This window comes from Gavia stellata, chromosome 33 (assembly GCF_030936135.1).
Source record: "Gavia stellata isolate bGavSte3 chromosome 33, bGavSte3.hap2, whole genome shotgun sequence".
Taxonomy (NCBI): Eukaryota; Metazoa; Chordata; class Aves; order Gaviiformes; family Gaviidae; genus Gavia; species Gavia stellata.
The window spans coordinates 1,498,635-1,510,773 of record NC_082626.1 but is presented as its reverse complement, the minus strand read 5'-3'; the positions used below and the strand labels follow the sequence as shown (position 1 = coordinate 1,510,773).

The window sequence follows — 12,139 nt, the reverse complement described above, 5'->3', positions numbered from 1 at the left end:
CATGGAAGGGATCAAGGCGTTGCGATGCTCAGTAGCACAACACCCACACTTCACGGGTGAGAGCCAGAACTGCAGTGAGACCTTAGATTTCCCTTTGGTGAGGAGAGTGGAGCTTAGGCCGCTGGAGGGAGTCCAAAGGAAAATGAAGGAAGCCCCCTGCACCCCTGTTCCTGGTGCTGATGGTCCTGTCCCCATACCAATTGACTTGCGTGCATCCTCAAAACTATGTTCATCGTGACAGGGCTGGGCAGCCTGCTGCTGCTGTCATGCATCCTCTCAGCTAAAACCCCCCAATTATTCCTTCCTCTACTCAATCTCCCATGAGGGTGGATGCTGTTGTCAACCTCCAAGCATGCATGACGCAGTGACAGGATGAAGCTGCTGCAAAACACAGCAGCCAGCGCTACGATAACTGTGCTGACAAACTGTCATTCTCCAGCAAGCAAAATACCGAGATACCTCCCCAGCCTCAGGGGTGTGTGGGCTGGCCAGCGAAGCAGGACCCTCAGAAGATAGGTCCTGCTGAGACAGATGAAATGTTTAACGCCCTAGAGTTCAAGGGCAGGGTCTTGGTGGCCTTCAAATGCACCTTAGCAAATAGAAAGATTTCAAGACTTTCCCCACCGCAGCCTGGTGATCGGGACCCCCTGGGAAGCTGGAGCTGAGCACAGACCTCTCTGGTCAGTCCAACAGCAGCGTCCACCTTGGGCTCCCAAAAGGGTGAGGGGAAATGGCCCCCATGTCTCTGCCATCTTCACAGGGCCCTCTGAAATGGATCTGGGCAGAGGTGCTCTGAAGTGGTGCACTGCCCCATCAGAGGTGGTACCTTTGGCCTGTTGAGCACATGGTTGCCTTTCCCAGTGGGCTGGACGTACTCCTGCTCCCCATCCAGCTCCCATCTTGCCAGTCCTTGAGGAAACTCTCTTTCCCCAAATTTCCCTGGGAGTCTGCTCCAGCACATCCTTTACCCTTCTTCTTCCATCATGCTCTAGCCCTAACTCTCTCCAGCCTCCATCCCTTAGCATCTGCTGTGTCTCCACTCTCTGCTGAGTACCCAAGAAGATGCAGCCTAGCAGAAATGCATGGGGGACCCCCCAAGGTAGACCGCCAGAAGCTGTTTGCCCCCAACATTTCAGAGCAAGACTCCTGGAAATGAATCATTAAGTAGAATTAGCAACTGCGATGAAGAACGTAATTGATACATCTCCTTCGTATCACCTATCTGCTGCAAGTGAGTCAAAGAAGGAGGTAGCTAAAGCCAGGCTCAGTAAATAAATCTATCAGCATTCCTTAGGGTGTCTCACTTCCCTTAAGAGCGCAATGCATACAATATAAAAGCTCACCTATCCCAAGGCTCCTCATTCACCTGCTCCGAGCCTTGCACGCATCTCCAGTTGCACGGAAGGTAAGCCCGTTGATACGGAAACTTTTTGAAACCCTATGCAGAGAGGTCGTTCCACTAGTTGGTCTTTGAGCATGCTTTGAATGAGGGAAACATGCCGGCTTGACGTCAGATGGGGTTGCCCAAAAACCAGTTTGGTGTGCCAACAGGACTGCTTTCCTTAGGGAAGGGAGCTGTAGCTAATATTCTAAGAGCACGCAAATATGTCTGAATTTTCAGCTGCTGTGAGTTTCAGCAGTCTATAAATCCAGAAGGATCTACAGTGGGACTAAAGTTTTTTAGACTGCTGGTTCTGAGCGTGTCAGAGCATGTGTGCAAATCTCTGGAATTATTCTCAATGTTCCTACATGCAGAGTTTTTCTGTGACTGTTATGATCTGCAGACCAGTCCCTCAGAGCTTTACATTACAGGTCTTTCCTGCTGTCTAACAAGGGTGAGGGAAATTATGAAGCTTCTATTCTTGTAGGACTGCAGAAGATGATGCAGATGGGGTGTTTCCCGGGTACTGCTCCGTTTTGTGTTTGCTGTGAAGGTTTAGCAGCATCTCCAAGGGGCTCCTCTCTGACAGCACTGTTTCTTGCAGGGTCACCACTCAAAGATGTGCTCCAGACAGACCTCCGGAGGCTGCCATGAAACGTCCTCCCAGTCCAGCGGGTGCCACAGCGGGGGCTCCTGCTGCCACGGGGGCAGCTCCTCCAGCTACCAAGCGCAGGGCTCCTCCTGCTGCGGGGGCTCCGGCTCGGGCAGCTGCGGCGGGGGCAGCGGGGGCTCTGGCAAGATCATTGTCAGCTCTGGCGGTGGAGGAGGTGGATGCTGCTGCAGTGGGGGCTCCTCAGACTACAGCATGGGAGGAGGATACAGCGGTGGCAGTGGGGGATCAGGCCAGAAGATCGTTGTCACCTCAGGCGGTGGAGGAGGAGGCTCATCAGGCTGCTGCAGTGGGGGATCCAGTGGTGGGTCTTCAGGAGGCAAGATCATCATTGTAGGTGGAGGGAGTGGAGGTTCCTCTGGATGCTGCAGTGGAGGGTCCAGTGGTGGCATGGGAGGAGGATCCAGTGGTGGGTCTTCAGGATCAAAGAGCATAATTGGAGGTGGAGGTAGTGGAGGATCATCTGGATGCTGCGGTGGGGGATCCAGTGGTGGGTCTTCAGGAGGCAAGATCATCATTGTAGGTGGAGGGAGTGGGGGATCCTCTGGATGCTGCAGTGGAGGATCCTCAGGCTACGGCATGGGAGGAGGATCCAGTGGTGGGTCTTCAGGATCAAAGAGCATAATTGGAGGTGGAGGTAGTGGAGGATCATCAGGCTGCTGTGGTGAGGGATCCAGTGGTGGGTCTTCAGGAGGCAAGATCATCATTGTAGGTGGAGGGAGTGGAGGTTCCTCTGGATGCTGCAGTGGAGGGTCCAGTGGTGGCATGGGAGGAGGATCCAGTGGTGGGTCTTCAGGATCAAAGAGCATAATTGGAGGTGGAGGTAGTGGAGGATCATCTGGATGCTGCGGTGGGGGATCCAGTGGTGGGTCTTCAGGAGGGAAGATCATCATTGTAGGTGGAGGGAGTGGGGGATCCTCTGGATGCTGCAGTGGAGGATCCTCAGGCTACGGCATGGGAGGAGGATCCAGTGGTGGGTCTTCAGAATCAAAGAGCATAATTGGAGGTGGAGGTAGTGGAGGCTCATCAGGCTGCTGCGTTGGGGGATCCAGTGGTGGGTCTTCAGGAGGCAAGATCATCATTGGAGGTGGAAGCAGTGGAGGATCATCCGGATGCTGCAGTGGGGGATCCTCAGGCTACAGTATGGGAGGAGGATACAGTGGTGGCAGTGGGGGATCAGGCCAGAAGATCATTGTGAGCTCAGGTGGTGGAGGAGGTGGCTCATCAGGCTGCTGCAGTGGGGGATCCAGTGGTGGGTCTTCAGGAGGCAAGACCATCATTGGAGGTGGAGGCAGTGGGGGATCCTCTGGATGCTGCAGTGGAGGATCCAGTGGTGGCAGTGGCGGTTCCTCAGGCCACACAATCATCATCAGCTCCGGAGGGGGCAGTGGAGGGTCCAGCCAGTCCATGCAGCAGAAATGCCCCATTGTCATTCCCCACATTGAATCCCATCAGACCAAGCAGGCCTGCCACTGGCCCCCCATCCACCAGAAGTAACCAGCGACCGGCAGCCCTGGCACTCAGCAAGAACAGCCCTGCCTCTGCCATGTCACCTTTTTCCCTCCAGACTGACTCCGTTTGCCTGTTTCTTCCCAGCATGTCCTCTTCTCTTCTCTTCTCTTCCCTTGATGCTGCATCCCTGTCCTGGGAACTCCAGGATGAACAGCCTTGTCCCCTGCTGCTGGTGTTGGGATGTTTTTGATAAGGCTCTGCTGCTTTTCCAAAGAGCACTTTTTATATCTAATAAATGTAATAATATCTCAAAGCTGCCTTTTTTGGGAGTTTGTTTTTTCTTGTATTCTCAAGCATCATCTTACAGTCTTGGAAGCTAGAAGTCTATCCAATGAAACATTTCACTCCTCTCTGTAAAGAAGATGATGGGTTCAATACTGCACTGCTGTAGATGCAGGTCTAAAACCACCCAGTTTGCAGCCCCAGAGATTTTGCACCTTCATTTTCCCCTTGGAGTCCGTGACAGAGTAACAGCACAGCCTAAAACATCAAGCACCCACCATCCCTTTGGTGCCTGTGCATGGTGCAGCCATCCCAGCTCATGGCTCTAAGTCCTCTGAGGTGCCAGCACCCAATGACCATGTCTGTGGAGCAATGAAGTGCTGCTGGGAAGACATGACCAAACCCATCAGGCTCAGCCCTGAAAAGCGGGGACTGGGGCTGACCCTCAATAGCAGCTGTTCTTGCCCAGGGTGTCCAGTAACACCATGCCAGCGTCCACGTCCCTGCCATCCTTCCACTTCTCCCCCAGCTTTGCAAACCGCACAGCAGCTCTACCCAGAGGGTAAATCTCACACGCTGGGTCAGCCAAATCAGCCCTGGGCCAAGCAGAAGGAAATAAAACCAGCAGCAAGTCCCTCAGGCAGCTTAACACACTCCAAATCATGCCTCCAGGTCTTAATCCCTCCTTGCCCAACCTTTTGAAATCTGCTTTGAAATGCCGAGGGCATCACCACCACCCCTGTGCACTGCTTTCTGCCCTGTAGACGTGGCCTTTTGCCAAAGCTGAGACTCATTGTCCCCATGGCAAAATTGCTCAGAGCTGATCAGACCTAGTCCAGCCTGCAAGAGCCGTGCTGCAGGGCTGAGCTGGAGCACCACAGGCTGCAGCACGGACATGGTGAGGGGCAGCACTACCGGCATGGCCACAACACGTATCCCCTGCAGCCCTCCGGATCAGTCTCCCTGGAGTCCCTGGTGCTTGGTGCTCTTTCCAAGCCAGAGGAAGGACACAGCATATGAAAATGCAAAAGGAAGGAGTTTGGAGGCATAATCCTTCATTAGAGGAGTAATCCAGCCACAGTGGGTTTGAGCGTTAGGACATTCACACCTCTGCAATTCTCTCCAGGGCCCCTAAGCGTTCTCAGAGCATCTCTAGCACCCTTGCAAAATACCCGAGCCAGGTGTTTCACTTTTAACAAGCTTCTGGTTCAGATGCAAATGTCTTCCTCAAAAAATCTCCCACTGGAGCCATCAGTAACATGCCGGAGGGATCAACATGCTGTTTTCTGAGCATTTGTCTTCCCTTCTCCTGGGTACCCACTGATCACACCCACCCTTACAGTGATGCCCCGAGCAGCGAGCGCTGCAACACTGCTGAACCGCAGCCTCCCTGCCCCTTCCCTGAGCAGGACCCAGTCACCACCACCCTCTGCCCAACTCTTGCTAATCCTCTTGCTCAGCATTTCTCTACACCCACGCTCCCACCCACCTCCCCCGGTCTCCCCCAGTGTTGCCACCTCACTGGGGGCAGAATAGGTCCTCCGTAGCTTAGGGCAGGAGCACAGGAATAGGGTCATTAAGCAGAAGTAGCAATTACTGCCGCATGCAATGCAACAAGCAGTGTGAAGGACAGATATCGATCAGATGTCATGAGTCAAAGCAAACACTGAAATCAGAGTTTGATTGGTAAATAAATCCTTGCCATTCCTTAGGGTGTCTCACTTCCCATATATGCTAAACACCATATAAAAGTTCCTGTCCGTTAAAGCTCTTCATTCAGTCGACTTTTATCTTCTAAATGTGTTTCCAATGGCTGAGGAGGGTAAGTCTGCTCTTTTCTGAGACTTTATTATTTCATATTCATGGGAGACAGCTTCATTTGAGATCTTGACACGTGCTTGCAGCAGTACCCATGCTGCCTGAGCATCCATAGCAAAGTTCTCGGGATCTGTGTGGTTTCCTGCTATGGTGCAGATCAGATCGCTATGAAGCAAGATGAAGTCAGGTCACTGGACTGGGAGCCATAGGGCTGAGCAGGCTAAAAACCCAGACGGGTCTGTAGTGGGACCAGCACAGTGGTGACTGCGTAGTCTTTGCAGTTTTGAATGTCTTTGCAATGTGCGGGACACATTTTTTATGTTATACAATAACAAGCCTATGCTGTACTTCATAATAGTTACATACTGCTATGGCTCTGCCAATTACCTTACAGAAAAGACCTTTGGGGAAGCTACGCAACGATGGCAATAATACAGCCAGCAACATCATCTTGCACGGAAATTTTGATCCACTGCTCTTGCAGCAGTTTAAAAACAGAAGCAAGGGTCATCCTTGCTATTTTTACAGCTCTGCAGTTACAGTCATGAAAATGAGCGGGGAAAACCATGGCGGTTATTAGATGTTGAAAGAATATATTTCAGATTTTGATTCTCTGGTAATATGCCCTGGAGATAAGAAAGAGAAAAACTATCCCAGTAAGAGTCAAAATACTCTTGCATTTGAAGAACGGCTGGCCAGTGCCCTCTTTTGAAGCCTGGCATTGCCTTTCTGACCACACCACCTGCAGCCTCCCCCCGCCTGCCATGATGCAAAAATGAAGCAAAACAGTGCAGGTTTTCTTTTTTTTTTTTTTTCTTTTTCAGATTTATCACTGTCTCCGAGGGAGATGTGCCCACCAGCACAGGGGCTACAGCAATGAGATCTGCTCACACCACAGGGGATGCTGCAGCAGCAGCGGGGGGTTCTCGAGCCTCCAGGGACATGGCTCCTTCTTCTGTGGTGGAGAAGGCTCAGTCATCTACAGCCGGGGAGCTTCATCCTGCCAGCCCATGCCAACATCGTCCACCTATGGCGTTGCAGGGGGGTACAGATGTGGCAGTGATGGATCTGTTGTAATAACCAGCGGTGACAGTGAGGGAACATCTGGCTGGGGCATTGCAGGGGGGACAGTCCCAGTCCACGGCACCGGGGGGGGAATAGGGTGCAGCAGCGAGGACTCAGGGCAGAACATCATTGGCAGCTCAGGGGGTGGTGGAGGATCCATCTGCCACAGTGGGAAATTGGGCATCACCGCGGGAGGAGGCTCTGGGTACGGATACGATGGGTCACCAAGAGAAAAAGCCTTAACAACAGGTGGGGGCAGTGGTGGGTCAGGATACTATAGCGGAGGATCGGGCTATGGCATCGGGGGGTGCTCAGGCCCAGAGCTCAGCTCTGGAGGCGGTGAGTCCTCCCAGGCCATGCAGCAGAAATGCCCTGTGGTCATTCCCGACATGGAGGCCCACCAGAGCAAGCAGACCAACCACTGGCCCCCCAGCCAGAAGAAGTGACTGACCCAGCAGCAGCCCCTGCTCAAGCAGAAGTGCCCTGGATGTGCCGTAATGCAGCTTTTCCCCAACCATGTCATTACGGTCAGGGAGCTTTGCATCCCTCGCATCGGGCTGTGCTAGCAACGCTGCTGCAAGCACTGCTGGGAAAAGTGATTTGTGCTTTGGTGACGGGAAAATGTTCTTCTCCCTATCTCCTTTTGCTCATGGGTTGGAAAATAAAACTTCATAGTCTGTGGGAAACTCCAGTATCTGAATGATTTCTTTAATTTCTGGCTCCTTCACTCAAAATACGCACACATACTCAAGGAGTCTACTTCACAACACAAGATTTATCTTCCAACATTTTTGATATATACCTTACAACCATACTCAAATGTAATATTTATTTTAATAGAATTAAAATACATCATTTTCAACAGCGAGAGAAGGTTCTTAGTTTTGCTCTTGCTGAAGTCAGAGCTTCCCCCATGCTGTTCCCATCAAATGGAAACGCTGTGTCCTGCCAAGACCCTCTGCATGGGTACGCAGGCCAGACTCTGCGAGATACGTTAAGGAGATATGCAAAACTCCCAGGTGATTTCCGACTGATTATTATTTACAGCGTGACCTTGGGAGTACAAAGTTGTTTACTTGGAAACAATTACACGCCAGGCTCCTGTCCCAGAGAGATTGCAGGTGATGTTGTAAGCCAGAGTACGTAAACCTTATGCTTGCACCAGTGGCATGAGGCAACTCGAACAAGCTCGTTTGCTTCTTCGCAGTAACCTGCTTCATGACATTTTTTGATAGGATCAGGCCCTAAATTAGGCACAGGGGGAAGATGGTTCCTCTGTGCTATGCTGATGGGACAGCATGGGGGAGGCTTGAACATCCAGTACCAGTTGTTACGTGGTATTTGCCACACAATTAGTGTTTTGGGACTGTTCTCTGGGGGTTTTTGACTCCTCCAAATATTGGTAATGAAGGAAAAAACCACCCATAGATCTGTGCCCATTTAAAAGGAAAACAAAAGACCATAAAAGTACATTCTAGAATATTTTTTACCATTGCTGCTTTCACCCACCTGTGGGGATTTTGATCCTTTCAGCTCAATAAAAATCCAGAAAACTTTGCCCTGATGTTTGTAAAACACCACAGCTTACAAAAAACAAAATCCTCTGAGCTCTGTCCCTGTGTTTGGTGTCACAATGGGTATCGTTCATGCTGTAAAATGTTGTAAGACTGTGGTGCAGGGAACATTACACAAGGTTTTGTCACCAGCCATATTAAATTCCATTCTAAAATTTAACAGCTTTATCATTTATTTGCATCTACTTATATTTCTAAAATCTACCACTTCATTATTGATTTGTGTTATTTTCCCTACTTCAACCGATAGCATCAAAAGTAGCAAAAGAACTCAGAAAGCTCAAACAACTTCCAAGAGACTTTCAGAAAACCTATTAGAGGCTGGAGTATTCAAAAACTTCTTGTCTATTCAACTAACTGACCAGAAACCACCCCAAAATTTCAGCCCCCCCCAAAAAAAAAGAAAATATAGAACACTAAAAGTATATTTCTTATTCACTGTCCCACCTGGCTGGTTCTTTGAGGCTTGCATCAAAAAGCACTCCACAAGCTTAGATGTTAACCGAGCTAGATGATATAATTGTATAATAGACCCAAGGGAGAAGGAGGATGCTCTTGCATCCAGAGCTTGAACACGAGGAGCTGGGGCTGCATCCCACTGCCTTTCTCTGCACACTGGAGAGACTGCGGGTCACCTCCAGCATGAGGCTGGGAGCAGGCGGAGGCTGGATTTTACACGCGGGCTTACGCATGCGCACTTGCACATGCAGATTTCCTCCCCACTCGTTGTGCAACAGGGGAGGAAGGAGTCATCCTTCATGGATGACGAACTGTGATAATGCAGGACTCTGCATCCATGAGCGTGTCGATGCTTGCAAAAGCCGTGGCCCCTCTGCTTCGGCTGTTTGTAAACAGGCAGGCTGAACGGTAAACACGAATCTGGCTTCTTGATGAAAGTCACTACCTGGCGCTGCTGGATAGAAACTAAAGAAATTGTTTTAGAGATAGCAAGTGGGAGCCACCCCTGTGCTTCAGATGTTCAGTCGATCTCTGCCCAACAAAACCTTGTGACTCCCATGTTTGCAGAGGGAGTTAAGATGCAAAATGAGTAAAAACACAGTGAGCCCTGCTGAAATTGCACAGTCAAGCTGCTAATGGGAGGGGGAAAGGAGAAACCGGGGCTGTTGCAAAGCCATGGTTGCACAGCTGATTGCACCAGGGCCAGCCAAGCGCCCCAGGCTTGCAGCAGTCCGCTGCTTTGCACCCAGGGTGCACCCGTCCAGCCCCAGGGAAGAGTTGGGTGAGCTCAAGATGCGTGGTGAGCTCGGGTACATGGCCTCTGAGCTAGTGCTTTACTCACAGCTTACTCATGAATGCAAGGTTTGCCCAAGCGGCTTCTGCAGGCACGCGTTTCCCATCACGGACAACGGCTGCTTCAGAGGCAGGCAATCAAAAAAAAATTTAAAATATTAGAAAAACAGACATTTTAAAAGAGCACTTCTGTTCGGGGCTTTTTGGTATTGGCCAGGAAAAATGTCAGCAATGAAAATTAGTGGTAACTATGTCAATATCAGTGAGATGGCTATAAAATCAGACACGAAGTAGGTGGACACAGGTAGAGAAACCGCACTACATTTTTGGGGTGTTCACAGGTGTAAACCAAAACTTCCAAAAGTGGCCTGTACCGCTACCTGGCTTTGTCAGGTCACTTTCCAGTTGGAGTTCTTGGAGCCTGCCACAGCGGCCACAGGCTTCATTATCCTGGTTTTATTGCTCCGGGAAATGACACAGTCAGAGAGAGGAGATTGAGAGGGGACCCTCGGCTGCTAAGCTTCTGGCACCTGCAGATGTCTAACAGGGTGAAGACAACTTTAAAGATACTTTCAGAGGACATGTGATGAGGATTTTCTAAAAATTTGCCATTTTTTATGGCGAGGACGTGAACGTGGTGGCTCTTGTCCACTGCCAAGACCCCGGTCCTGCCAAGAGCAGTTAGAGGTGACCGGACATCATGACCTCTCCTCCCTGCCAGACTTTGGGCAAGAGGTTTCAGGAGGATAGAAACCCAAAGAAGAGCCACCTTTGCCATCCATTTTGCAATCTAAAACTCATCCGGGCATGACGGTGAGACAGTCAAGCCACCCACACGGTTTTCACTCTTCGTGCATTACAACCTTCATGGGGCAGGGTGGCAATTAAAGCTTTGTAACACAAGGAAGACAATCTACTGTATGACAAGTCAATCAAAGAAACCAGGTTGAATAAGCTTTTGAAGGTGGTGGATAATTAGAGGTGTGGCTGTTTTGTAAATACGTTGGTCATTTTTCCCCAGGGGTTTATTGCATTTTCAGGAAGAGAGTTAGGAACCATATAAAAGTTCTCTGGTGGGAGAGCAGCTCATTCACTCAGCTCCGCTCCTTCTTCAGAGCCTTCACAGCCGAGGTAAGTTCTACTACACCGCTAACATTTCATTCCTGTGAGAATTTGCTGATCTGAGCTCAGTTATGCTCTTACAAAGATGGGTCTGTCTGCAGGTGCTGGGATTATTAGGAGCCAAGTTCTTCCCTCAGTGGCTGGGGCAATTTTGCACTATCAAAATTGGTCTCAAGACTGCCTATGCTAAGAAGCAAATTTATTGTTCTTATCACATGTAGATATATCTGGATTTCTTCAGTGCTCAGGATTCCTAGTTTCCAAAGGATAAACTGGAAATAAAAAAGTAAAGAATGGGATTTGGGAATGAATGATTCAGTAATGATCTTTCATAAGAAACCTTGGGTTTAAGCTGGGAATTTTAATTGCACTTGTGAGCCCGACTCCTTTACTAAGCTCCTTTGGAAAAGGTAAATCTTCAGGAGCTGAAAGTATTAAGCTGTCCTTGAAGAAATTTGGGAAAGAACCGAGAAGGCAGATTTAAACTATGAGAGGAAGGAGTAGCATGAACAGCCTTCAGCTCAGCTGGCTGCATCCTGGATGCCTTCTGCCTCCTTGAAATCTCAGCTCTCCTCAGACGGGGGGTTTAGACGTGCACAGAGGATTTTCCTCATGCTTCGGGAAATGGGGCACTGGCCAGCCAAGGGTCTTCAGGGCACAGAAGGAGCAGAGGACACAAGGAGGGAGGAAGGCACAGGAGTCTTCATTTTGAGCATCTGGCTTCTAAAGTGTATGTTGCCGAGGCCCTTATATCACCAGTCCTGGCTATAAATTCACCGGCTGTGCCAGGACCCCTCTAGGCTGCAAATTTTTCAGACCCTTGCCAAGATGCCTCTTGCTGGTGCAGCATAAACTGGCAGCCCACAGCGCATCTGCTCCTCCGTTACACAGCCCTGAGATAATCCCAGGTGTCTTGCATGAGTGCTCATGGGATGCAGCAAGGGAGAGCAGGGAAATGGCTCACAGAGCCCAGCAGAAATGGAGATCCGGGCTGCTGGGGGGGCTCATGAGGGTGTTCAGATGGTGTGGGCTCATCCGGCACTGCGGGAACGAAGCCCCAAGCCAGGGAAATGGGATGGGCAGACAGGAAAATCCTGCTGAGCCCTGGCAGGCTCATAAACACGTCAAGGAAATCTGAACCCAAGGCAGAGTGGGGAAAGCACGTTGCTCTTCATGCATCTAATGACAAAGGTCTCTCCTTCCCAGACTTCACCGCACCAACTGAAAAATGTGCTCCCGTGGAGACAGAGGCTGCCACAGCACCGAGAGCTCCTCCTGCCACAGCGGGGGCTCCTCCTGCCATGACAACGAGAGGTCCTGCCACGGCTCCGAGGAGGTCATCTGCCACGAAGTCAGCGCCGTGCAGGATGTGACACCAGTGGTGGTCCTCCAACCCCAGTGCCCCGTGGTCACCGTGCCCGGGCAGGTGCCGGTGGCCCCCGCTCCTTGCCAGCAGCAACAGCAGATCAAGCAGCCGGTGCAGTGGCCCCCGCAGCAGCAGAAGTGAAGGGGCGAGGACGAGTC

General features: G+C 50.7%; 2 protein-coding genes across 2 annotated transcripts; both read left to right on the top strand.

Moving 5' to 3' along the window:
- Positions 1 to 2,000: 2,000 nt before the first annotated feature.
- On the top strand, positions 2,001 to 3,548 carry LOC132319989 (loricrin-like). The gene is made up of 2 exons (XM_059832081.1): positions 2,001 to 2,208; positions 2,308 to 3,548. The coding sequence occupies exons 1-2, from the start codon at positions 2,001 to 2,003 to the stop codon at positions 3,546 to 3,548; spliced, it is 1,449 nt and encodes a 482-aa protein (XP_059688064.1).
- Positions 3,549 to 6,169: 2,621 nt separating this feature from the next.
- On the top strand, positions 6,170 to 7,114 carry LOC104261614 (loricrin-like). The gene is made up of 2 exons (XM_059832079.1): positions 6,170 to 6,175; positions 6,428 to 7,114. The coding sequence occupies exons 1-2, from the start codon at positions 6,170 to 6,172 to the stop codon at positions 7,112 to 7,114; spliced, it is 693 nt and encodes a 230-aa protein (XP_059688062.1).
- The last annotated feature ends 5,025 nt before the right edge of the window (positions 7,115 to 12,139 follow it).

What these genes read in the sequence shown, in the direction of transcription:
- LOC132319989 (XM_059832081.1), top strand. Translation starts at nt 2,001, where the DNA reads ATGTGCTCCAGACAGACCTCCGGAGGCTGCCATGAAACGTCCTCCCAG. An exon ending in CAGCTCTGGCGGTGGAGGAG is followed by an intron (nt 2,209 to 2,307) that starts GTGGATGCTGCT and finishes TTGTCACCTCAG; the next exon opens with GCGGTGGAGGAGGAGGCTCA.